The 24,221-nt window shown below is 38.3% G+C and overlaps 1 protein-coding gene across 1 annotated transcript; it reads left to right on the top strand.

Moving 5' to 3' along the window:
* Window positions 1-5,204: 5,204 nt before the first annotated feature.
* Window positions 5,205-23,684, top strand: LOC149212224 (10 kDa chaperonin, mitochondrial-like). Its single transcript, XM_089391784.1, has 3 exons — window positions 5,205-5,429; window positions 5,567-5,706; window positions 23,064-23,684. Exons 1-3 carry the CDS (start codon window positions 5,319-5,321, stop codon window positions 23,110-23,112), a joined length of 300 nt encoding a protein of 99 aa, XP_089247910.1. The 5' UTR covers window positions 5,205-5,318; the 3' UTR covers window positions 23,113-23,684.
* The last annotated feature ends 537 nt before the right edge of the window (window positions 23,685-24,221 follow it).

The raw sequence follows: 24,221 nt of genomic DNA, 5'->3' as shown, positions 1-24,221 counted from the left end.
TATAAAGTTCCATGGACAATATGTTTTGTTTTCAGCGGTTGTTGGTTTATAGGTGTCATTGAACACTGAGGATAGTGTCCATCTAAGGGGGAGGGGTTTGTAACAATCCCAGGTTAAAATCCATGTAATAAAGTTAATAAAGGAAAAATAATAACCAAGGTCATGGGAGACTTATTCCAAGTTGAATGTTCAACAAAACATCCTAATGGGTGTTCATTTGGTTTAATATGGCTAAGGGGAAATTGGCAAAGGTAGTGGAAAAGGCTTTGAAAAGATAAGAGGCTTTAATTGGCATTTTATTTATGAAAATAGTAGTAATAGGAGAAAAGGAAGGTGAAAGGTCACAGGTTGCATGTGAGGAGGATAGTGAAGGAAAAATAGTGGAAATTGAAGAAAACAGAGGCCCAATTGATAAAAAGGCTTATGAGGATCAGTTCATGGCCTTTTGTCAGTTTAGTTTTGGAGCTCTCTCTATATTCTCTTTACTCTCTCATACTCTCATGCACTTAGAGTATTCTTGGAGCACTCTAGAATTGGAGGAAGAAAGGCAAGGGAAGGACAAGAAAGAAAAAGGAAAGCAAAGATCAAGAAAGGAAGAGTTGGATCAAGCTGCTACAACGGGATTACTTGCAGGTATCGAGTTGCATGTGTGATTTCCTTGTTAGTTTTGGCATGCATTTGTGTATTTGGCTCTCTTGTTGTCATGGGCATGGGTTTCTCCAGGTGTGATAGTGGCTTTCAGCCTTGCCTTTCCATTTCCATATAGCCATGGTGTGATGGGGTTTCTCTTACTTGGTTGAGATGGATTTCTGGATGGTTTCGAAATTGAGTGAGGTGGTCTCAGAAAAAATCACAAGGTCTAGGAATCCCTAGACCAGTAAAGGTGGGATTGTGATAAAGCCTGGTTGTGAATACCCTCATTGGGCCTAGGAATCCCTTGACCGGTAATGGCAGGATACACAATAAATCCTAGAGGTGTATACCCTCGTTGGACCTAGGAATGTCTTGACCAGTAATGGTGAGAAACATGGTAAATCCTAAAGGGTGGAGATGGACAAATTCCTCATGGTTTACCTGGAAAGATCCAGAGGCATCCATGCTTGTACATGCCTAGTGATCCCTGGACCAGTATGTGGTGGGACTGCAACAAATCCAGGTAGTGTATGGTTTTGTTTGGGCCTAGGAATCCTTTGGTTGGATTGTGGTAAATCCTGGTTGTATAGATGAGAGTTTCAGGCCTAGGAATCCTTGACTGGTATTGGCGAGATATACGGTAAAGCTTGAGGAAGCCCTAGTCAGTTTTGTTGTGAGTCCCACATTCATGCTTGGAATATGGCATGAGGGTGATTAGCTAAAAGAAAGATTTGGTTCAACACACTCTATGGCCGGGTGGTACGTGGAAGTCCCTGACTTGGTTGGCTTTTTCATATGTTAATAAAATCTCTTTTCCTATAGTATTTCATGATTAAATGTGCTTGCTATTATGTGGCTTTGATGGTTGTTCTGTCGTTGTTATGTTGTTGGTTATAAGCATGGTTTTATGACATAGTTTGGTTATGGCTCTCCTCATGTGTTGATTAGTAAATGAATGAATAATGAATGTATGACCTAATATATGATATTCCAACTATTATGAGAGGGCATCAGACCTCTTTGACGATTCTCATATAAGTATGAGACCCCTATGTTCATATGTGTATTTATGACTTGTACATTACATGTTCCTAACATATTTTTAAAAAACTTGAGTTTAAGTTGTTTGATCTGTAGAATTCGAGTGCCCCGGGGGTTTTCCAGGGCACTTAATCCATTTATGCATTTAAAAATGTATTTTAAACAACACAAAATCACAATCTTGCTTAAAATTGTATGAGATCTTGGTTGAAAAAGTCATTTTTTTGTCGATCAAATAACTTATATTATATTATCATGAAAATATAGAGTACAAAATGAGTCCCAACGACTCTTGGTTTCACTTTGACCAGATTTGTTAGCTAGGAGAGTCAAAGTATGCAAAAGTTTTTTCCATTATACCTTTATTGCTGAAGGGCTAGATAACCATACAATGCCAAAACTGAGACAAAATTAAAAGACATCCCGTGGACAACATATCAGTGAGGTGGCTGAGGAGGGTGCAAAGGAGGCACTGCTAGTAAGCCGAGGGCACTCATGCATGTGAAAATCAATGTGTTCTACTCTGGCCTCCAATTCATGCAGGCAGTTGTTAGTCCGTCGTTGGCTCCTGCGTAAGTTGGTCAGCTACTCTAGAATCTCATTTTGACTAAACTGAATGTCGTTCATATATCCCACCAACTCGTTTCTATCCTCATATCTATGCTCCCTTAGGATGTCCAGGTTGGCTTGGATTCCTCTTAATAGCTTAGTTAGCAATTCGAAGGTGACCGATAAGTCCACGTGTCTCGGGGAGCAGCCCTGGTCCTCACAACTTCCCCCTCTCACTCCACACTCGTTGAATTTGTAGTAGACGAATTGTCGCTGTCTGCTTTGTGTGCTGCATGTCCTTGATGGCCACCTCCTTTATGGGCTCAACCTCTTCGTCGAGGCATATTTGTATACACACAAAAATCCTAGACCTAGAACACAAATTTGTTGCTAACCCCTGCAGTGACATCACCCATAAGAACCCATAATAGAGACCCGGGGACGAGACTAAGAGGAAGAAAGACTAACTCCAATGCACAACAGACCCTAAGATAATCAGGGGTGGCGAAGTTCTTGACCAACCCCAGGCTGCTCTCCCAAAGGACAAGAAGGATTATGAAACTTGAAATTCTTCCCCACCCCAACCATAATTCAATGACATACAACCTTTTGCAACAAACTAGACACTAATTCAATTTGCCTTTAATACCGAGACAACATACACAAAGAACCAAATCCAAGGTAGGACTAGACTGAAGGTCCCTATGACCAGTAAACAATAGAAAGGAAACATACCACAGGGAGAAAGAGACTTTCCCACCCGAAAATCGCTGGACACCCAACCTCCATCACAACTTGGAGAGACTAGAGAACGACCCTACAACATACCCAAACCACAAGGCTAGCCACAACTTGAGAACCCAATTCCCCAAGCACAAAACTCTCCACAACTGCAACCAAGATCTTAACACCACAAAAACAAAGGACTTATAACATATCCACAAGAAAAAAGGAAAGAGTACTTGAATGCTAAAGAATGACAAACAAGACAGAGGCTTGCACTGCTAACAAGAGCCGTTGCTTACAGTTATAGAGCTGAGCCGAGAAGGAGGCCTGCTGAGAAAACCAAGCGCGCTTCTGGGTCCCAGATAAACGCCTAGGAGATGTCGAGAACACAATTTCCTACACAAAATCCTGCCACTGTTCTTCGTTGCTCGTTCAGCTCCCAGAGTGAGCCCTCTTGGTAACCCCTATTTGAAATTGCCACCCTACACCCACTATTCATCTCCTAGTTCGCAACGACCTTCCAAATGGAACTAAGCAACATCATAACAATACCCACTGCCTCTAGATACTTCAGAGGCCGGATGTCACATCGATTAATGGCCATTAAAATGAAGAGCATGTTTGCTGTGTGCAAGATGGGGGGAGTCCCGAGGCCAGTTGGTCTATTGTTTGTTCACCCCCATTGGGGGGTTAAAAAAGCTATTTAATTAAAATGTGAAAAAGAGAATATCTGCTTTAGAGATAATTCTCAACCTTCGATTTGTGTATAGTACTAAGAATGCTCTATAATATTCCATGGAGATTCTTACTATTCACCTCTATAATATTCCATGGAGATTCTTACTATTCACCTACCAATTAATGATAATTAAATTAGAACTCCCTATTCCAAGATAGACATACTATCGACATAATTATTAATAATTAAATTAAAATTCTAGAAGCCCTATTCCAAAATTCACGCACCTAACATAATAACAAATTATGATGTGAATATGTGAGTTAATAAAACGAATGACTTATAAACATGATGAAATGACTTCTTTAGTAAGAATCTCACAATTTCGACCAAGATTGTGATTTCTTGTTATTTAAAATGCATAATGGATTTAGCACTTTAAAATCCCTTGATGCATCAAAATTTTGTAGATTAAACAACTTAAATTTATGATTCTTAAAAATCTCTACCAAATTCTAGATAAAATTGAATATATATATATATATATATATATATATATATAAAATAACCATTTTATCTATTGGTTAAACCACTTATAAAACTAATAATGATATAAAATGTATTATAATTATAATTTTTCATTTAAAAAAAGAAAATAATACAAAATTGGTATATATGAACTCTATTTAATGATGTAGTTGTGAACTGTATTATTATTAAATATGATTACAACTGGGTAAAATATCCAAAATTTTAAAGTCAAAGTGAAACAGCTCATTTTGAAAATGAAACTTTTGACATTAAATAAAAATATATGACAATTTTAACCCTAAAAAATATTAATAATGTAGAAATTTTTAAATAAAAATATATGACAATTTTAACCCTAAAAAATATTAATAATGTAGAAATTTTTAATTTGTTTTGGTAAACAAAATATCCATGGAAAATAAATAACTTTCAAATTTCATTTAACGAATTTAGGCTTCTGTGATCCATATCAATTTTGAGAATAAACTTCGGTGAAATATCACATAGAGATATTTTAGTCTACGCTTTTCGAACCAATCAGTGTGGTTCATCGTCAGGACAAGTTGAATGAGCAGAACATGCTATGCAATATAAATAGATCAGGCAGAATATTCTATGACCAAATTTCAATTTCCAGATCAGGTAACGGCTAAAAAGATAACAGCTAGATTGGACCAGGAAACAACCAGCGAAACCATGAAGGACATAATTGACTAAATAAGCAAAATCAATTATTAATTTCCTTATAAACATAAATGAATAATTTTATAATTATAAATATATATTAGAATAAGCAAGTTAATATATTATAATCCTAAAATAATTCACGTAATAGAAACAAACAAGTTAATTACGTTTTAAATTAAAAATAAGTTAAAACTTAGGTTAACAATAAGGACTAACTTCAAATTTCATTTCATCCTTCCACAGCGAGCCAAGTAAAACTTAGGTTAACCTTTCAGGACTAAAATTTGACTGAGTAAAATCAAAAGTTACCCCCTCACTCCAGCTGCGCAAACCACATATAAAACTCAATGGAACGTTTGGGGATCCCAAACCCTAGGTTATCGCTTTATAAAATTCTACTCCCGCCTTAAACCATAAACCACAGTCATCCCCGACAACATTGTAATCAACTGCTGCTTTTACATCCAGATCAATGGCGAAGAGGTTGATTCCTCTATTCGATCGGGTTCTAGTGCAAAAGATTGCGCAAAAAACTGTGTCGAGCGGAGGAGTATTGCTCCCAGAATCCGCAGGAGCATCGAAGGTCTACAATGATTTGTGTGTTTTTTTTTTTTTTTCCCCTTAATTGACAGCGCAAATATTGAGTTTTTCATCATATATTCTTTCTGAGTTGCATGCAACACATGTATTTTTATTGGGTTTTGATTGCTTTTATAACAGTTAAACTCGGGCAAGGTTATTGGAGTTGGTCCAGGCAAGGTTTCAAAAAATGGCAATGTGATACCTGTCTGTGTCAAGGAAGGTGATACAGTACTGCTGCCAGAGTACGGAGGAACCTCCGTCAAGCTTGGAGAAGAGGAGTAAGTCCCCACTTTGCAAAAAATAACCTCTGATCACTGATACGAATATGTTAATGTATGTACAAAATTCTATAGATATTTATTTCAAGCACGCACTCATGCATACACACAGAGATGAAGCATGGTGACGTATATATTTGTTGCATGGATCGAACGAAGGTGCTCCACTCCCCTAATTGGGGGAGATCTTCAACACTTCTCTGGTGTATGCCAAATTGAGGTTTTCACTTAACTGCCATAACGTGAGAAAGTCAACATACTTTGTATTATTACATATTTAAACAGTAACAATAACTAAGCTATCTAGATCCATCGTATAAAAAGTTACAACATTCAGTTCTGTTCCTCTATGTTTAACAAAACCTGGGTTAGGACGGGTGTACCCTTCTGTATATATGCACATACATACCTGTATGCACATAAATGCAAATAAATGCCTAGTCTCCAAACACATATATGTATATATACATTTATAAACATATTCGCTTATCATCAAAGTGACTGCAACTTATTTATTATGTGAATTAATAGGTGAATCTGTTTGAAAGAAAATATACATAGTTGTAGAAATAACTCTAAATTTGCAGCTGTTAATGAATTCAGACTGAAATCAATAGACACAAATGTCTTATACTTAAATTGCTGAAGGGAAAACATATAATAGAAACACATGCAATCATTCAATCACAATGAATACAGTTTTTACTGCGGAACCCAACTGGGAAAAAACCCCTCCTCTATTTGTATTATATCAGATGAGAAAATTGATCTATCACAACGACAACTTCAATTCTTGAAGTTCAACCTGCACTGCAATACTAATCTCCTCCTTCTGAGTCTTCTCTGTCCAATACCTAGGTGCAATAGGCCTCCCGCTTCCTCCTATTTCCTTGTACAATTCTTGCTCCTAAAGAATAGGAAGAGCCCCCTATTTTCTTGCGCAATCCTAAGAGAATTAACTCACTTGCTCAATGCAAACTCTGCACACTCACTAGTATATAATAATAATTGCAATTATGCCTTTTTCCTCCACTCCACTAGGCAATTCGAATTGCATGCATGACTAGGGCTATTTTTAGTAAATTGACTTGTTAACTGAGGGATCAATGAATTAACAACAATTACAACTACTCAACTGAACTCATACTAACTATATTCTAGACTAGAACTTAAATAATTGAGTTTCTCTAAATATAACTCCACCAGACTACTAGATCTTAGCAATCAACTCATGCACAACTCTACTTCTTGCCCACAAACTCGAATTGACTGACTTAATTGAGTGTCTTGGCTATGTCACTCCTGCTAACTACAACTCAAGTCATCCTGCTGAATTGGAAATTTGAATTTCTCCATTTGACTAAGCCACAAGTCAAATGAAGCATTTTCTTGCTACAATTTAACAATTGTCTCAACTTTCAAGTGAAAAAATATATATTTTGATTCAAACCAAAGTTTGTAATTTCTAGATAGTGCAAATTTATTTTAAATTTTAAATTATTTAATTTTAAATTACATAGATGGTAAGGTTTGGAAACCGTAAAATAAGGGCTTTGTATTGGTTTTTCATTGTCTGTTATAGCTGGACAATTGAGTCTGACTTGTGAGACTTGGAAGTTAGAGACACAGATTCAGTCGGACTCGCGTTTGACCTGCGAGTGTCAGATAATTCAACCTTGGAAGGGCCGACTTGTCTTGGTTTCCTCAAAGACTGTAGTTGAACTCAGGTGACAACTTGGAATTGCCAACCAGAGTCTCCAAATGTTGGTATATAGATTTTATGAACCGATATTTGTTTATATACTCATATGTGTATATATATGTTTGCATGTAGGATATATGCATGTAGATGTAGAAACCATACAAATATGATTAGAAATTGTTCAAACAACTATGCATATGATAACTGTAGTGTTGGTTCACTGGTGGGGTCAATAGAGTGTCAACTTTCAAGTCATCTGCTAGTGTTCTATTTCCCACTGAAATTTGGCAAGCCGAAATGGTATGAGTTTGAAGGAGATTAGACTGTGTGGAAGTCCTCAGTGGCTTTAGTAGAGTAGGTTCTTAGCCACGATTTCCAAAAAAATGTAAGCTCATTCATTGCGTTGTAGCCCCTTAGAGCATGCCAATGTTTGGAGGACTCAATTTGGCCGAAATGACTTAGTGAGGCTGGAGTGTTAGAGTTTTACTTAGACTCAGTAGTATGAAATTGTTCAAAATGAGGGGTTTCTTTTCCTTTCCTTTTAGACAATTATATTTGACATGCCTGTAGAGAGTCGGACTTGAGACCAAGTTAACTTGGCTCAACAACAAGGCTGACATAGGTTTTACTTGTAAGTGCGTGGAAGACAACACTTTTTACCAACTAAAGGGCATGTTTGTTGAAGCACTTCCAACAAGAAAAATCCCAACCATGAGTATATATAGAAATGCTTGTGTGTATGTCTGCAGTTATCTAGATGCATAAGCACTCTACACTATATATGTAGATTCAAACCATTATTAAAAAATTGGCATCAACAAAAATTGCCAAAAGTCCATAATAGATTTTTTTTTTTGTCAATCGAAGGTTAAAAAATTATATTATCATGAGAAAACATTACAAATGTTTGTTTTTTCTTCTGCTTTACCTGCCTCACTCTGATCGGATTTGTTGGCAAGGAGACCTGGGCTATGAGGCATAAAATTAAATAGTTTACCATTTACCATCAACTTCATATCAAGGTGGCGGGTGCGGGGGATGCCATGGCAGACTAGCAAGAGGACCTTATCGCTCATGCATGTGGAAGTTGATGTGCTCTAGGCAGGCCTCTGTTGCTTCCAGACGTTCATTTGTTCAACGCTGGCTTCTGCGGACATTGTGTAGTTGTTCTAGAATTTCAGACTCATTGGGCTGAATATATTTTAGGTACGCCACTGTTTCGTTGCAATCTTCATAGTGTTGGTCACGCAGTATGTCCATATTTGCCTGGATACTCCTCAGTTGTTCTGCAATTGATTCCAAGGAGGTTGGATGGATGACATGTCCCGGGGAGAAGGTTGGGTCCTCAGCGAGCCCTTCCTCTTTGTCCATGCTTGCTGAATGCTCTTCATTAGAGGAAGAGCCGCTTCCTACACGGTCCCCAAGGTGACCCTGGTGTCTTCCCCCTCTGCGCGGTCTCCCTCTCTGGTGCTGCATGTCTGCAAGAAAGAAGTCACGCTCACACTGAACTGACATGCACATATAATTGTCCACAAGCTCTTTTCCCAGCTACCGCGCGTGAAAGGTCTTCAACCAAATACCCCTGTAACAAAAGAGCTTTGCAGAAGCAACACTATACCAGAACCCCCCGTCTCCGAAACCAATGCACAGAAGACGAAACCCCCACACAAGAGAAACTGATGAAACCCCCGCCCTAACCCAACAAATGCTAAGGCTAAGTAACAGAGGCCGAATAAAATGCCCCAAGGTGACATTGGGGAAATGTGGCCAGTACGACAGGAAACGCATTTCTAGGTCGTACGATGACGTTTGCACTTCATTTTACAAATTTTCTTTTATTTATTTTTTGTTTTTTCGCTTCTAATTTTTGATTGGGCGAATAAAATATCTTGTGGATGCTTCTAGATGCCCCTCTCAAGTTATAAAAAGACTCTTGCCTCATTCCCTCATCGCACAATTGAGCAAGTCGTTTCACTTGGAGACAGACAATTTTAGCAAGGAGAAAAGTGGAAGAGAGCAATGGTTTCAGCTAGGGCGTTTTCAACAGTGAGCAAAGGAGATTTCAACAACAAGAGAAAGAGATTTCAACAACATATTTGGAGTGTAGAGTTTCTAGCTACGACATTCTTGGCTTTTGGCTCAGCGACAACCATATTTCTATTGTCTTTTCTGGAATTTTGGGGTAGCTTCAGCTACAAAAAATTAATTTGGGTAAGAAGCATTCATTTTCTTAGTTTTTTCCTACTATTTCTTCAATTTTTCGAGGGTTTATGCTTCCAAATATATGAAAAACGTTTTTTCTTTATAGATTTGTTTTTTTAATATTTTTTTTTGCAGCAATGGCTTCCAACCAAGGTGCAGCTGCAAGTTCAAGCCCCAGGTCCAACCCAAGGGCTGAATATTATCCTCTTTGGAGGCATGTCAGAAGCTTAAAAAATGTGGAGGTCACCGGGTCATGGGAATGGTGATGTAATCTTTGTAGTAATTCGTACAAGGGATCCTACCCAATGTTTTAAAACTCCGACTCGGACTCCGACTCAGCCGAGGGTCGACTCCGACTTGGTATCGACTCGGCCGACTCAATTTCAATGACTCGGTCGTTGTAAAAAATACATTAAATATTTATTTTTTTATAAAAAACATAATTTTAAAGATTTTCATTCATAATTCCAAACGCACAACATTATAATATAGATGGAAGACAACATATGATCAAAGTAGGCTCATGAATATATCCAGAATATCAAAATGGCACCGAGTGCACTGTCCAATGGCAATACATACATGATCAAAGATTCAAAACAAAAAACACATAACCAAGGAGGCTAGAAATGGCCTCTACAACAAAAGTAAACTGTGACCAGACTCCAGTACTATTGGCTAGTAGCTACTGCCAGAGGATCCAAGATCATGTCGATCAATCTCTGGATCATCATTAGAGTCAGACAGGGGGCCCCATGGCTCCTCCTCCTCATCATCATCTCCAACTGCAACTGTAGAAGTGGTAGCACTAGCAGGTTGTGCAACAGATGCAAGTTGAGATAGAGAAGATATGCTGCTGCGCTTCTATCGTGGCTGAGTAGAGGGAGCGCCTGCAACTGGAGTCCTTGCTGGCTGTGAGGTTGAGGCTGGTAGTACAGGTGGATCAGGATTTGCATTCAACTGACATCATGTTCGAGTGATGCCTCCCTATCTAAATCAAAATTCAGATCCTCATCAGGATCAAACTGTGCTGGATGACTCTCCACTACCCAATCTGATGTTCGATCAATGACTTCCAACACAATGGGATCTGAATCAGGTCTTTTGTTAAGCAATTGGTTTCGTCTGAGTCGGAGGTTGTATTGGACATAGACTAGATCATTTAACCGTTTTTGATCCAAACATTTTCTCTTCTTTGTGTGAATCCTCTCAAAGACAGACCAATTGCGCTCACACCCAGTAGCACTGCAAGTTTGACTCAAAATACAAATTGCAAACTTCTGCAATTCAGGACAATGGCCACCAAAAGCCTCCCACCATTGTGCTGCAAAAAACATAGGAGTGTAATGAGTTAGCTCAACAAAATTACAAATTATATCCAACTTTCAAATTATAAATGATTTAACAAAACTAAAAAAAAAGTAAAACCATTAAGAATTTGAAAATTGAAATTTTTGTTTACTTGGCTCGTCTGCTTCTCTTGCAATCTTTGCTAGGTTCTTCCCAAAGGTACCCGAGGCATTGCTGAAGGTCGTGACTTGTCAGTGTATCTCCAGCTGATCAGACTCCAATGGGATCATGCAATCAATGTAGTCAATCAATCCATCTCTGATCTCCCCCCTCAAAGCTCCTGACTCCTTAGCTTTATAATGATACCATGGGTTCAAAAAATACCTAGCTGCATGTATAGGGCGATGGAGTTGATTGTTCCATCTTTCATCAATGATTGCCCAAATGGGCCCATACTTAGCCACTCTATCCTTGTATGCCCTCTTTATTTGCTCCTTTGCTTGATCCATAGCCTCATAAATGAAGCCCATAGCCAATCTTTCCCCATCCACCAACCGCAACACCTTAACCACTGGCTCAGCAAGCTTCACAATCTCTACTGCCTTTCTCCAAAAAGTTTCTTCATTAACTTTCTTTTTCAATTCTTTGCCTTCCAGTTTGTGAGACCAATTGCTTTGATTCCATTCATCATTGGAAAACATCTTTTGCAAGTTTTTATTTTGGGAAAGCATAGATTGCAATGTCAAAAAATGAGTAGCAAATCTAGTGATGGCAGGCCTAATAATATCCCTGCCCCCAGTGTGTTTCCTCATGAGGCTCAAAATCCATGAATGATTGTAGATAAATTTTGCTATGCTTTTGGCATGATCTGCAATGTTTTTGACCCAATCTAATTTTCCAATATCCTCAAGCATGAGGTCTATGCAATGTGCAGCACATGGGGTCCAAAAGATGGTCTTGTGTTTTTCCTCTAACAGTTTACCAACAAGAACATAGTTAGAGGCATTAGCTGTGATGACTTGAACAACATTAGCCTCCCCCACCTCCTCAACAACTTGATCCAATAGCTGAAACAACAATTGCCCATCTTTTACCTTATCAGATGCATCAACTGATTTTAAAAACATGGTTCCTCGTGGGCAGAAGATAAGAAAGTTTATGATGGTAGAGTTTCTTTGATTAGTCCATCCATCGGACATGATGGTACATCCTGTTCTTGCCCATGAGTCCTTGAAATCTTTCAAATACTCATTAATGGAGGCAATTTCTTTCTGCAAACGATACCCCCTTAGCTCATGCATAGTAGGGCCTTTGAAGCCTTTTCCAGCAGCATGTATGGCATCAAACATAGGCTCATAATATGGTGAACAGGAAGCATTGAAGGGGATATCAACATCATACCACCATCTAGCTATGTAATCACAAGCAGTCTCCCTCAATTCTTTCTTCCAATGGTCATCTAAAGTGGGCTGCATTTGACTTTTACTAGCTTGAGGACCATGTGCATCTGATGGAGAGGAGGGAGTGAAATAACTTTTGATAGTCATATCACCCTTTTTCATTCTACCCTTTCCCTTATCTTGAACAGAACCAAAAGAGGGAGGAACATATCGGAAAGGGTTGGATGCATCAGTATGAGGGATAGAGGAAGAACCCTCAAAATCATAATGGGGGTTGGTAGCCATCATTTTTTGTATCTCCCTCTTCCTCCCAATTTCAGCCTCTAACTCTTTTTGCCTAGCCTTATCTTCTTTAAACTTCTCAAAGCTGGCTAACAATTCCTTCCTAATCTCCCCAATTTCTGGTGAGGTACATGGAGTAATTTGGCCTCTAATCCTTGTCAAGTGTTGTTTTAGCCTATTAATGCCCCAGAACCTTCCTTAATTTTCCTTTGGCAAAATTTGCAATGCATTTGACTATCAACCATTTCAACATATGCCCAAGCAGGATCTTTCACTCTAGGTGCCATTTTTTGACTAGGAAATGAAAGCAAACAATCTGAAAATGAAAAAAAAAAAAACATTGATTCAATGTTCATTTCTTTCACAAAAAACACTCTTTAGGATTTCTAGATATGCACCTAGAATTTAATAAGCAAAAACAGATTTGTACAAGTGAAAAAAAAAACCTCCAGGCACAAACTGCCTCCTCAAGCTTGTACCAAGAAATCAACTCCTCAATGCTGCTCCAAATGGCTGCCCAAGAAGCTCCTCACTCCAGCTACAATGCTTGCCCAAGACTCCTCACTGCTGCTCCAAAAACAAACTCAACAACTGCTCACAAACTCTCACTGAAGTTCTCACTCAAATGCATGAGATGGCTGTGAGAGAATGAGAGCATTTGAGTGGGTTAAATAGGGTTTGGGACAGGGAATGGACCCCAAATAGCACTTAACCAATTTTTAAAACAACTTGGAGTCCCCAACACTCAACAAAATGTTAAAAATTAAAAAAAATATTAAAAATCGTTGTTTTTATGGTTTACTGACCGCATTGATTGACCCGGCCAAGTAGTTGCGGATCCGGCTTAGTCGGCCGAGTCATAGCATGACTCGGTCGAGTCATGCTATAACTCGGCCGGGTCAGTCATGACTCGGCCTCCCGAACTGTTTTTTGTGCCGGGTTGCAAATTTTTTTTCCAGCTTGGACGAACTTGGCCGAGTCGGTTCCGAGCAGGTCGGATCTTAAAATAATGATCCTACCTAAGAGTTAAGGCACATCTTTTGCATGGAGGAGGACAGGGGATTGCGGGTTGCACAAAAAAAATAGACCCATTGGTAATGAGGGCATATGAAAGAGGGCAAGATGAGGTAGATGGAATTAAAAGAAGGCATGATGAGCTTAGTCAAGCTACTCCTCAAGCTCCTCCTAACATTGAGCCAATGATTATAGTTGAAGCAAGGAAGAGGATAGCCAATGCCACTCAACAACATGAACAACCAGCATCCAAAAATACCAGAGGGGCATCCCCTTCAGTTCATGATAGAAAAATTGCTAAATTGGTGAATGTGCAAGCGAGAGAAGAAACTGATTCCAGAGTGGCTCGGTTCATTTATGCATGTCGTATCCCATTTAATGTTGTTCACTCTCCTTACTAGTAAGATATGATAAGGGCAATTAACAAAGCTCCTCAAGGGTACAAGCGGCCCAACTATGAGAAAGTCAAAACTCAGCTTCTAAAAAACGAGAAGGAGCTTGTGGAGGATATCTTATCACCAATTCGTTCTTCCTGGAGTAGCTTTGGGGTTACCATAGTCTCAGATGGATGGACAGTTACAAGGCGCAGACCATTGATAAATATCATTGCGACATCCGCCAAAGGAGCAATGTTTATAAAGGTGGAAGACTGCTTAGGAGAGGTAAAAGATGCACAGTTTATTGTTGATGTTATTATAAAATCTATTGAACAAATAGGGCCTAACAAGGTGGTGCAAGTTATCACGGATAATGCACCAGTTTGCAAAGTTGTAGGTTTAATTATTGAGGGGAGGTATGACCACGTCTTTTGGACACCCTGCATTGTCCATAATCTGAATCTGATCTTAGAGGAGATCAACAACAAAGTTCCATGGATAAAGGAAATCATAGGGGAAGCAAGGGAGATTGTTAAATTCATCACCAACCACCACCAATCTCAGGCAATATTTCGAGAGTACTCCAAATTGGAGTTGTTAAAAGTTGCTGAGACAAGATATGCCCCAAACTTCTTGATGTTGCGCCACCTTGTTGAGGTTAAGCAAGCATTAGTTTCTATGGTTGTGAGTCAAATTTGGGTTGAGTGGACACAAGCAGATTCAGAGCGGGGATATATGGTGCGTAGATTGTGCCTTGATTGAGGATTGGTGGAGCAAGATAGATTTCTTGCTAAAGTTCACGACCCCTGCATTTGGGCTTCTTCGGAATGCTGACATTGACCAACCTTTCTTAGGAGAGGTATATGATGGCATGGATTCCATGGTTGAGAAAACTATGGAAATCATTTCACAAGAGTCTCCACAACTTTTGTTTGTTGATGATAATTTTGTTGATTTAGTTAAGAAAATCATTGTTGATATAGGTGGAACAATTTCAACACTCCATTGCACACTTTAGCACATGCCTTGAACCCCAAATTTCCACTAGACGCCCAAAAAGGATACAAAGAACCCCCTAGGAGAGGCTGGACCACCCAACTAGGGACGACCACTAACTCACACCACCTTAGGGTTAACAGACATAATCAAACACCCGTGGCCTCAGGGCTAGAACATATTCCAACAGAAAATTAAAGACCCCTGCTATCAGACAAACAGTTACCTCGACCAGACCGACGGAGAGTGAATGTTGAGCATTCCACCTTGGCCCCAAGTAGGGTTGATATGATACCCGAAGTTGATGCACCAGACAATGCCACGCGCCCAATGAAAGCTCAGTCGACAAAAGCTGGAGCGTCCTCCCAAATTACTACACTTGGGTCGCGGGCAAAACCTAGCGAACTGAACCAAGCGTCCAAGTCCACTTACTCTTTCAAGCCTCCATATTGGCCTTTTGGCTTCTGCCGCATGCCTGAATAATTGTCGAATTCAACACCACGCTTCTTAGCTGCTTTTCTCATCACTTGGTCTGCACAAACGATTATCCTCCCAGGCTAGCGCAAGACTTTAATACATGAGTGCTTCCAAGATGTCCTTTGTCAGGCGCTAAACTGAGCCGTGCCCCATCTTGTGTTTTGCATGAGTGATAGGTGGTTAGGGGGGTGGGATCCCAAGACCCCCTCATCTGAGGGTTGGTCACCCCCATTAGGGGATAAAGCTTCAGGCACTTGGTGAGTGCAACACTCCCAATCGAACAAGGTCTCTAATGCTGGCACATAAATTTCTGCCAACCAAGATGTCAACAAATCTGGATTTTATATATATAGCCCATAATAGAATTAATTGGCAACATCAATGAAATAATTGGTATATGGCAGCAAGTATACTGTATTATAAAATACAAAATGAATTCAATTTTTTTTTCAAATTTTTAAACATAGAAACCAGCAATAACATCAAATAAACATATTGACAAATAAATATTGAAAAAACTCCAATGTGTTTGATGTAATGGATTCTAAATAAAAAAATTCTACTTCAAAGTCACCATTGTATACTGAGCCCTAATAGCTGTCCAAAGAAGGACTCAAAAGTGGAAAACCAATACAAAATAACCATAAATATATAAATCCATCTCATAATCATAAGTCATCTACAATTTCATATCTAGAAACTAACTATATAGTATCAATTCCATCTCTCCCCCTTTTATGGGAAATGGTCATGGCTCATTTGCCACTAGAAGGCCTTGCATTATCTGTTTGATGTTGACTGGTGGGTGTAGCTATATCAATCTTTGTAGAAGGTGGGTGTAGCTATGTCAATCTTTGTAGAAGGTGGTGCTGATGCTGCCACATCACCCTCCATTAGCAACTTGATGGCAGTCACATAACTTGCTGCATTATCTATTATTATTTGCACAAGATGTTGCAGCCCAATCTCTTGGATAAACGATCCAACAACATGCAACAATGTTGCATCTTTAACATGCGTTGATGCATCAATAGATTTAATAAACCTTGTACCCCTAGGACATTTTTCCAAGAAATTAATAAGGGTCCTACCCTTCCCATCTGCCCAACTATTGGACATCACAGTGCATCTTGTGGCCTCCCTTTACTTTTTTAGGTTTTCCAATCTAGTATTGATGTCATTCGTTTCTTTTTGAATAATTGCCCCCCTGCAACTCCTTGTAGGTAGGGTACAGATACCCTAGGCTAAGAATGACGGTAACATCACACAGAGAATGGAAAATGGATTTTTCTTTGTAATATTCAATTGTATGTTGCTCCAGGAAAGACAACTCATCACAACTGTTTTCTTTTCACTTCTATTTTTTAACCTTTTGACCAGATGGAAGGTTGTGCCATCTCTGGTTCTTGGTACTTAAAGTGATGCCTTCATGGAAGGTGAATACGTGGAGTCCCTCTCATTGCCTTGAGTCCTAGATATGCTTTGTGGTTCTTGAGGATCTAGCCAGAAGTTCAGCTTTGGTCATGGTTGCCTCTTCCCTCTTTTTGTCTTTTTCATACATAGCATGGTGGTCTGTGATTAATCTCCTGGTTTGATTTAGTACAAATCACAACTTCATGATGTCTGTGTCTAGCTTAAGTTGTATCTCAACTGGCTAACCCCTCCTGTTGTGGGCTGCCCACACAGTTTATAAGACAGTCTTCGTTAGCTTGTCACATTTTTAGGTTCACCATACTGCCAAAATGGGTCCAAATCCTTCAGCACGTTGTCAAGGCAATACGCATATTCCAACTTCAAACCTAGGGCAAAGGAAAATGAAAAAAAGCATCAACACTGCGAGAAAAAATCCAGCTTGTTAGTAAAAAAATAACAAGCCTATAAATTGTTTTATGAGCCATCAAAAATGATGATAAGAGGCAAGTAACATGCATTTTTGGAACGCTGCATAAATCTAAATAAATTAGTTAAAGAGGTGAAATTTGAAGAAATACCTGGGATCTAAGAAACTGTCCGTAGATAGAAATTGATCCCTGTTCCAAAAAATAGACTTTGATTGCAATGAGAACAATGGTTTGGCCCTCTAAGATTGTTTGTTGATGATTGAAAATGCATTCCCTCTCATTCCCCAACATCTGCAAAGAGAAATGAGTAAAAGAAATGAAATTTGCGCTTTAAGAGGGTCCAAATTGGCCTGGTGATTTTTTTTTCCAATTTAACCAAAATTTTCCTGATTTAAAAAAAATCTAAATGTGTTGATTTTGTTTGAGGTTTGACATTGCAAAAATTCATGATGTCACTGTTTTTTCAGCGATTTTTAATCTATAATTTCAATTTTCACACACACAGACAGACAGACATGCACACACTCACCCACACCCACAGCCACACCCATTCACGCACACACACAAGCACCCATGTACGTGCACACATATGCACATGCCCATGTGTGTGCGCGCGCACACACACACACTAAGTGGGTCAAAATTGGCCTGGTGATATTTTTCCCATTTTTTTCCAATTTAACCAAAAGTTTCTCTTACACACAAAGAGGGTCAAAATTGGCCTGGTGATTTTTTTCCCATTTTTCCTATTCTTTGCAATTTAACCAAAAAATTCCTGTTTTTTTCAAAAAATCGAATTGTGTTGATTTTTTGGTTTGAGGTTTGACATTGCAAAACATCATGATGCCAGTTTTTTCAGTGATTTTTCATCTATAATTTCACTTCAGACACAGACAGGCACACACATGGATATTTTTTGGCATATTTTTGCACACATGCATTGATGTATACGCCATTGCCTTATGTTAATTACTGATAGTGATGAGAAATCTCAAGAGTTTATTTTGACAAATTAGTTAGACATGCCTGATCACTTGCTATTGTTACCTTTTCCTGTGATGGACTAAAATCCATCTTGAAGATCTCTTCAGCAAAATGATCAATATATGAATTTATTCACTCTAAAGTTATAGTTGCCATGCAGTTTATGTGGCTCTAAGTTCTTTACTTCTGAAGGTATATCCTGCTCTGTACTTGCATAATGGGTAATTGTTAGTTGCTGAATACATGCAGCAAACATTGGCTATACAATTCTGATAAGACATAAGGTAAAGATTGCTTGTAACTATAGCTCAACTCTCTATATAATCATTCCTTAACTGATCAGGTTCTACCAACCATAGTCTAGACTCTATAAAGGTAAGTTAAACATTGTAGCTCCAGCATTGCCCTACACGTCTTCGCCTCCAACTGATCAGTTTCCACCCACAAAAGGGTAGATTGATTCAGCTACCTAATGAAGTAGTGGCATCTAAGGTTATTTGACTGTTATGAAGATTGTTTATCATCCTATCCAATCACGAAATTTGAACTTAATTCTTTGAGCTCTTGTTTTAGAAAGTTTTGAAGCATAACAGGCCTGCAATTGGTGCTCAACTTTTGTTTCCCACTTTGTAGATCTAAATGATATTGCTCTTTTTAGTCTAAAATTTCCAGGGGAGGCACTATAAATCCTTACATAAAGCTTTGATGTAGACATATCCTTTTAACTTGACTAAATCCCTGAAAAACCCTTTACTGGTTCCTACTACCAGCTTTACATTAAATTTCTCGTAATAAGTCTCAAATTTCTGCCTGGGTTTCATTAGAGGAAAATCATCGTAAAACGGTAGAAAATGTCATGGCCTTTTGGCTTCAAGTTTCAATCTCTTCTGTAATCCATCGTAAGTTAGCTACAAATCAATTCAGTAATGATCTGTCCAAAGAACCAGAATTTGAACAGCGAGAGAAATGACCCTGCAATGGATTTCGGCACATCTGTATACAAATTGACTTTCTCACTCATCCATTGCTGTAGGAATCATTAAACTCTTAAATAAAGAAATGACATCATGAGATAAAGGGTCAAGGACATAGACATGTATATAGACTCTAGAGTAAGTGAAGCACTAGTAATTTTCTTCATGTAAATAGTAATCTACTTGCTGCTACTGCAAGAATTTGTAGTTCAGTGATTTTGCAAGCTGTTCAATCACAAGTAGGTTTCTATTTGTCTGCCTTTGGTATTGATAGTATTATGATGTTGTCCTTGGGAAACCAACTCATTTCACTGTTAGATGGTTGTGCAACAAAATGGTTAAATCTATGGTCCATCTCATCTGAAAAGGTATAGTACCTACTATTCTCCACAAAATTTGTTTGATCAGATATGAGAAATGTAGCTGTTATTTCCATTTTATGACAGCCAACTAAAGGGATAACTAAATTGTAAGTGTATTCAGAGGTACAATAGTTCTAAAATATTATTACATCTCAATATCCAGGACTTTTCCTATTTTAGGGTTGATGATATTAATGTCTAAGTTGATTCTGTAAACGGATTATATGATGCAGATTAGTCTCTACAATCATCCAACAAAACATGCCTTCACAATTGGTCTACTATAACAAAAATGTGAACCGTGAAATCCATGTAAAGCTTGTAGCATGTATCAAGGGGGCAAAACTCCTACTTGCTTCTCATAGTACGACATGTTTTATAAATGGATGATATGCTGGTTGTATTCTGTGTTGTGAGTCGTGACAATCTTGCAGCAAGAGAATTCAGGTAACCATATCGGTGTTTCCAATACATATGTTGAATAGTTGATAGAAGATGGGAAAGTATAATCTGGTTATAATATCTAGTAATTATTATATATTATGATATCAGTTTATAATTTTTTTTCCATGGAAAACCTCATTGGGAAACCTAAGGGAGGATGCTTCCCCACAGGCATGGATTGCATCCTTAGTAATTGGTATGGACTAGTTCACCTCCTCCAAGGGAATTCCAGCAAGATACCTGCTGGCATGGAATTTTTGAGGTTCGGTGAACCTAAAAGAATTTTTGAGGTTCAGTGAACCTCATCGAACCTCATGGCTGTTGACCAAGTTCATTGCTCAAGCTCATGAACTCATGCCACAAGTCAAACTAGTAATTTATCCTTGCAATTTCCAAGTCCATGATAGCATTTTTTAGTTTTACTAATGTTGATTTCTTACTATGTTAAGCTATATTTAATTTTAAAGCTTATATATTTATATAAATAGAAAATGCATATAGATGAACCTAATGGCAAACCTCATCCGATCCTCATCAAAAAATTTGAACTCGAGCCAAACCAAATCACTCCCGAACCCGAACCATGTGACTTAGTATATATATAGATATGGTGCATTACCTTTGTGATTAGATCATGGGATTTAGAAAGAACAAAAGTGCACCTAGGAATGCAACCATTCTTTTTGAAGGAAAACCTTGTGGGAAACCCAAGGGATGTTCCCCTACTTTTGTGGACATTGTGTGCCTCACTTAGGGGGATTTGAACTAGGCACCTGCTGGTACAGAACTAGCTAATATTTGACCAGCAACATTGTTGACAATCGGTTGAGCTAACCCCATGGGCTCAAGGAAGGCAACCTACCAGTAGGATGTTATTCTGAATCAATGTGGTGGTCAACTTTTGGACATGTGACCTAAATTTATCATGGTCATCCTCCTTATTTACTTTTCTACAATTGCCCCTTTACAGTCACTGGATGTAACTCCTCGTTTGGTTAGCAATATATATCTACACCATAGGTTTAGGTTGATCTTACCGACTTTATCTGTCTGCATTGTTGTTCAGGACAGGATCAAAGGCCATGAATTGTGTGATTATATATTAGTATCAGTGTTGCGAACATCTCGATAACATCTGGATTTTATCTCGAAACCACCATTTTTTGGCCTAGCCAATGTTTGCTGATTTTTACCAATATTTTGATGGTATCTTGATTTTTCTGATGTTTGTCAATTTTTACTGATATTTTCCCAATCTTTACGATCTAATTACCTTTAGATCACGGGCTTTAGAAAGAACAAAAATGCACCTAGGAATGCAACCATTCTTTTTGAAGGAAAACCTTGTGGGAAACCAAAGGGATGTTCCCCTACTTTTGTGGACACTGTGTGCCTCACTTAGGGGGATTTGAACTGGGCACCTGCTGGTACAGAACTAGCTAAAATTTGACCATCAACATTGGTGACAATCGGTTGAGCTAACCCCATGGGCTCAAGGCAGGCAACCTACCAGTAGGATGTTATTCTGAATCAATGTAGTGGTCAACTTTAGGACATGTGCCCTAAATCTATCATGGTCATTCGCCTTATTTACTTTTCTACAATTGCCCCTGCACAGTCACAGGATGTAACTCCTCGTTTGGTAAGCAATATATATCTACGCCATAGGTTTAGGTTGATCTTACCGACTTTATCTGTCTGCATTGTTGTGCAGGACAGGATCAAAGGCCATGAATTGTGTGAATCATTATATATTAGTATCAGTGTTGTGAACATCTCGATAACATCCGGATTTTATCTCGAAACCACCATTTTTTGGCCTAGCCAAAGTTTGCCCATTTTTACCAATATTTTGATGGTATCTTGATTTTTCTGATGTTTGTCAATTTTTACTGATATTTTCCCAATTTTTACGATCTAATCATTTGTGATTAGATCACGGGCTTTAGAAAGAACAAAAGTGCACCTAGGAATGCAACCATTCTTTTTGAAGGAAAACCTTGTGGGGAAACCAAAGGGATGTTCCCCTACTTTTGTGGACCCTGTGTGCCTCACTTAGGGGGAATTGAACTGGGCACCTGCTGGTACAGAACTAGCTAAAATTTGACCATCAATATTGGTGACAATCGGTTGAGCTAACCCCATGGGCTCAAGGCAGGCAACCTACCAGTAGGATGTTATTCTGAATCAATGTAGTGGTCAACTTTAGGACATGTGACCTAAATTTATCATGGTCATCCTCCTTATTTACTTTTCTACAATTGCCCCTGCACAGTCACTGGATGTAACTCCTCGTTTGGTAAGCAATACATATCTACACCATAGGTTTAGGTTGATCTTACTGACTTTATCTGTCTGCATTGTTGTGCAGGACAGGATCAAAGCCCATGAATTGTGTGATTATATATTAGTATCAGTGTTGCGAATCCGGATTTTATCTCGTAACCACCATTTTTTGGCCTAGCCAATATTTGCCGATTTTTATCAATATTTTGATGGTATCTTGATTTTTCTGATGTTTGTCAATTTTTACCGATATTTTCCCGATTTTTAGGTTTTCTGGACTTTTGCCGATTTTATCCTGATGCCAATGTTTGCAACATTGATTAATAAATTTAGTTCGTTTGGTAATAGCGTTGGCTTCTTGTATTTTCAGCAAAGAGCCCTTGACTGTAGTTGAAAGAAGCCATTTACAATTTTCTGTTTTTGATATTATTCTGTGTTTGAGCTTAAAGCCTTGAATTGTTACAGTGGTGAAGTCATGTAGTATAACAAATATACAGTTGGTATGTTGTATCTATGCTGCCTTGATTTTCCCACCAGTTTGCAGAGTTTGTGTTATTTGCATACTGGTGAATATTATAGGAATTGATAAAAGGATAAATTAAATACCACGAGTTTTCTTTCATTTTAACATTATCACTATTAAGTTGGGTGCGAATACTTTGCATATGCATACGAGGCCAAAGCAATCTGTTTTGATCTGCTTACAAGAGATTGTGTCTATTTCAGGTTTCATCTGTTCCATGACGATGATATTTTGGGGATTCTGAAAGACTGAGAAGATACATTAAAGTGATGTTTTTGTTGTGGGGATCACAACCACAAATTGATTTGTCTACTAATTGTTTAGCTGTTGAGCTTAGCTTTGTACAAGATAAGTCTTAAAAAACTAGCTCTTCAGTGATGCTAATTGCACCTAGACCTAATTTAGATCGTATGTACTCTATATGTGTATTCGCACAAAGGGATTTTCCTAAGATTTGTGAACTTAATTCTGCAATTGGCTCTCAGTGAAAATGAAATTCGATATAGTGGCAGTCACAGAAGCTTTTATCATTGTACTACTCAATATTGATATGAAACTTTCAGACAAGCTGTGGGGAAGTCAATCAAAGCTACTTTTAAGGGAGATTGTTGTATTTGATTTTATATATGTGCATAGAATGGCTTGTTTAAAGAATGTTCAACTCCATATAGCTAAAGTGATTGCCTATCAATGGCACAACTCCTCTCTTTCTTGGGTTCGATCCATGGAATCGTATAGATCACATTGTTGGTTCCTTGTCAACTCCAAGATATGTTAAGTACGCACTCTTTTAAATGCAAATTATATAACATTTACATGTGACATGGAATTGATCCTCATTGAGGAGTGTGTTTTATCATTTATGGATTATTTATTTTATCTGTTTTCCTTTTCTTTTCACATTAAATTTGAGAAGAAAAACAACGTAGATTGGATTCGAGATAGATAATGGGGAAATAGGTTGGAATGTTGCGAGTCCAGGGAACTGTCGAAAAGAAAATGTGAAAAAAGGATGTAATGCTCATTTTTAGATGTGCGCTCTGTTAAATTTAAAGGTTTTTAAGTTTAGAAGTGTATGACAACATTTTCAGGTAGGCCTATGTTTAGTTGGAAGATTGTTGTGATCTTCCCTCGATCCATTGTGGGACATTATAAATATGTATTCCTACACAGTGGGAATTGATCATATCATGCCATTATAGATATGTATTTCTATACAGTGGGAATCATTCGGAGTTGTCGGTGTGATATTTCGCTTGATTAGGGTCTTTGGGGTGTGTGCACAAGATATTGTTTTCATGCTTTTTAATTTTCCCTGATATAATTTGGGGTTTTTCTTAGTTCTGTTGGTAAAACCTGCA

Source organism: Pinus tabuliformis, chromosome 1_1 (assembly GCF_031772625.1).
Source record: "Pinus tabuliformis cultivar Carrire ecotype Pingquan chromosome 1_1, CPIR1, whole genome shotgun sequence".
NCBI classification, from domain to species: Eukaryota; Viridiplantae; Streptophyta; class Pinopsida; order Pinales; family Pinaceae; genus Pinus; species Pinus tabuliformis.
The sequence above is the reverse complement of the archived record's forward strand: the minus strand, read 5'-3'. Positions and strand labels throughout refer to the sequence as shown.

Bases quoted from the DNA above. Each gene is read 5' to 3' on its own strand.
- LOC149212224 (XM_089391784.1), top strand. From the start codon at position 5,319: ATGGCGAAGAGGTTGATTCCTCTATTCGATCGGGTTCTAGTGCAAAAG. The intron at 5,430-5,566 runs GTCTACAATGAT...CTTTTATAACAG, and splicing joins AATCCGCAGGAGCATCGAAG to TTAAACTCGGGCAAGGTTAT. The intron at 5,707-23,063 runs GTAAGTCCCCAC...TGTCTATTTCAG, and splicing joins GTCAAGCTTGGAGAAGAGGA to GTTTCATCTGTTCCATGACG.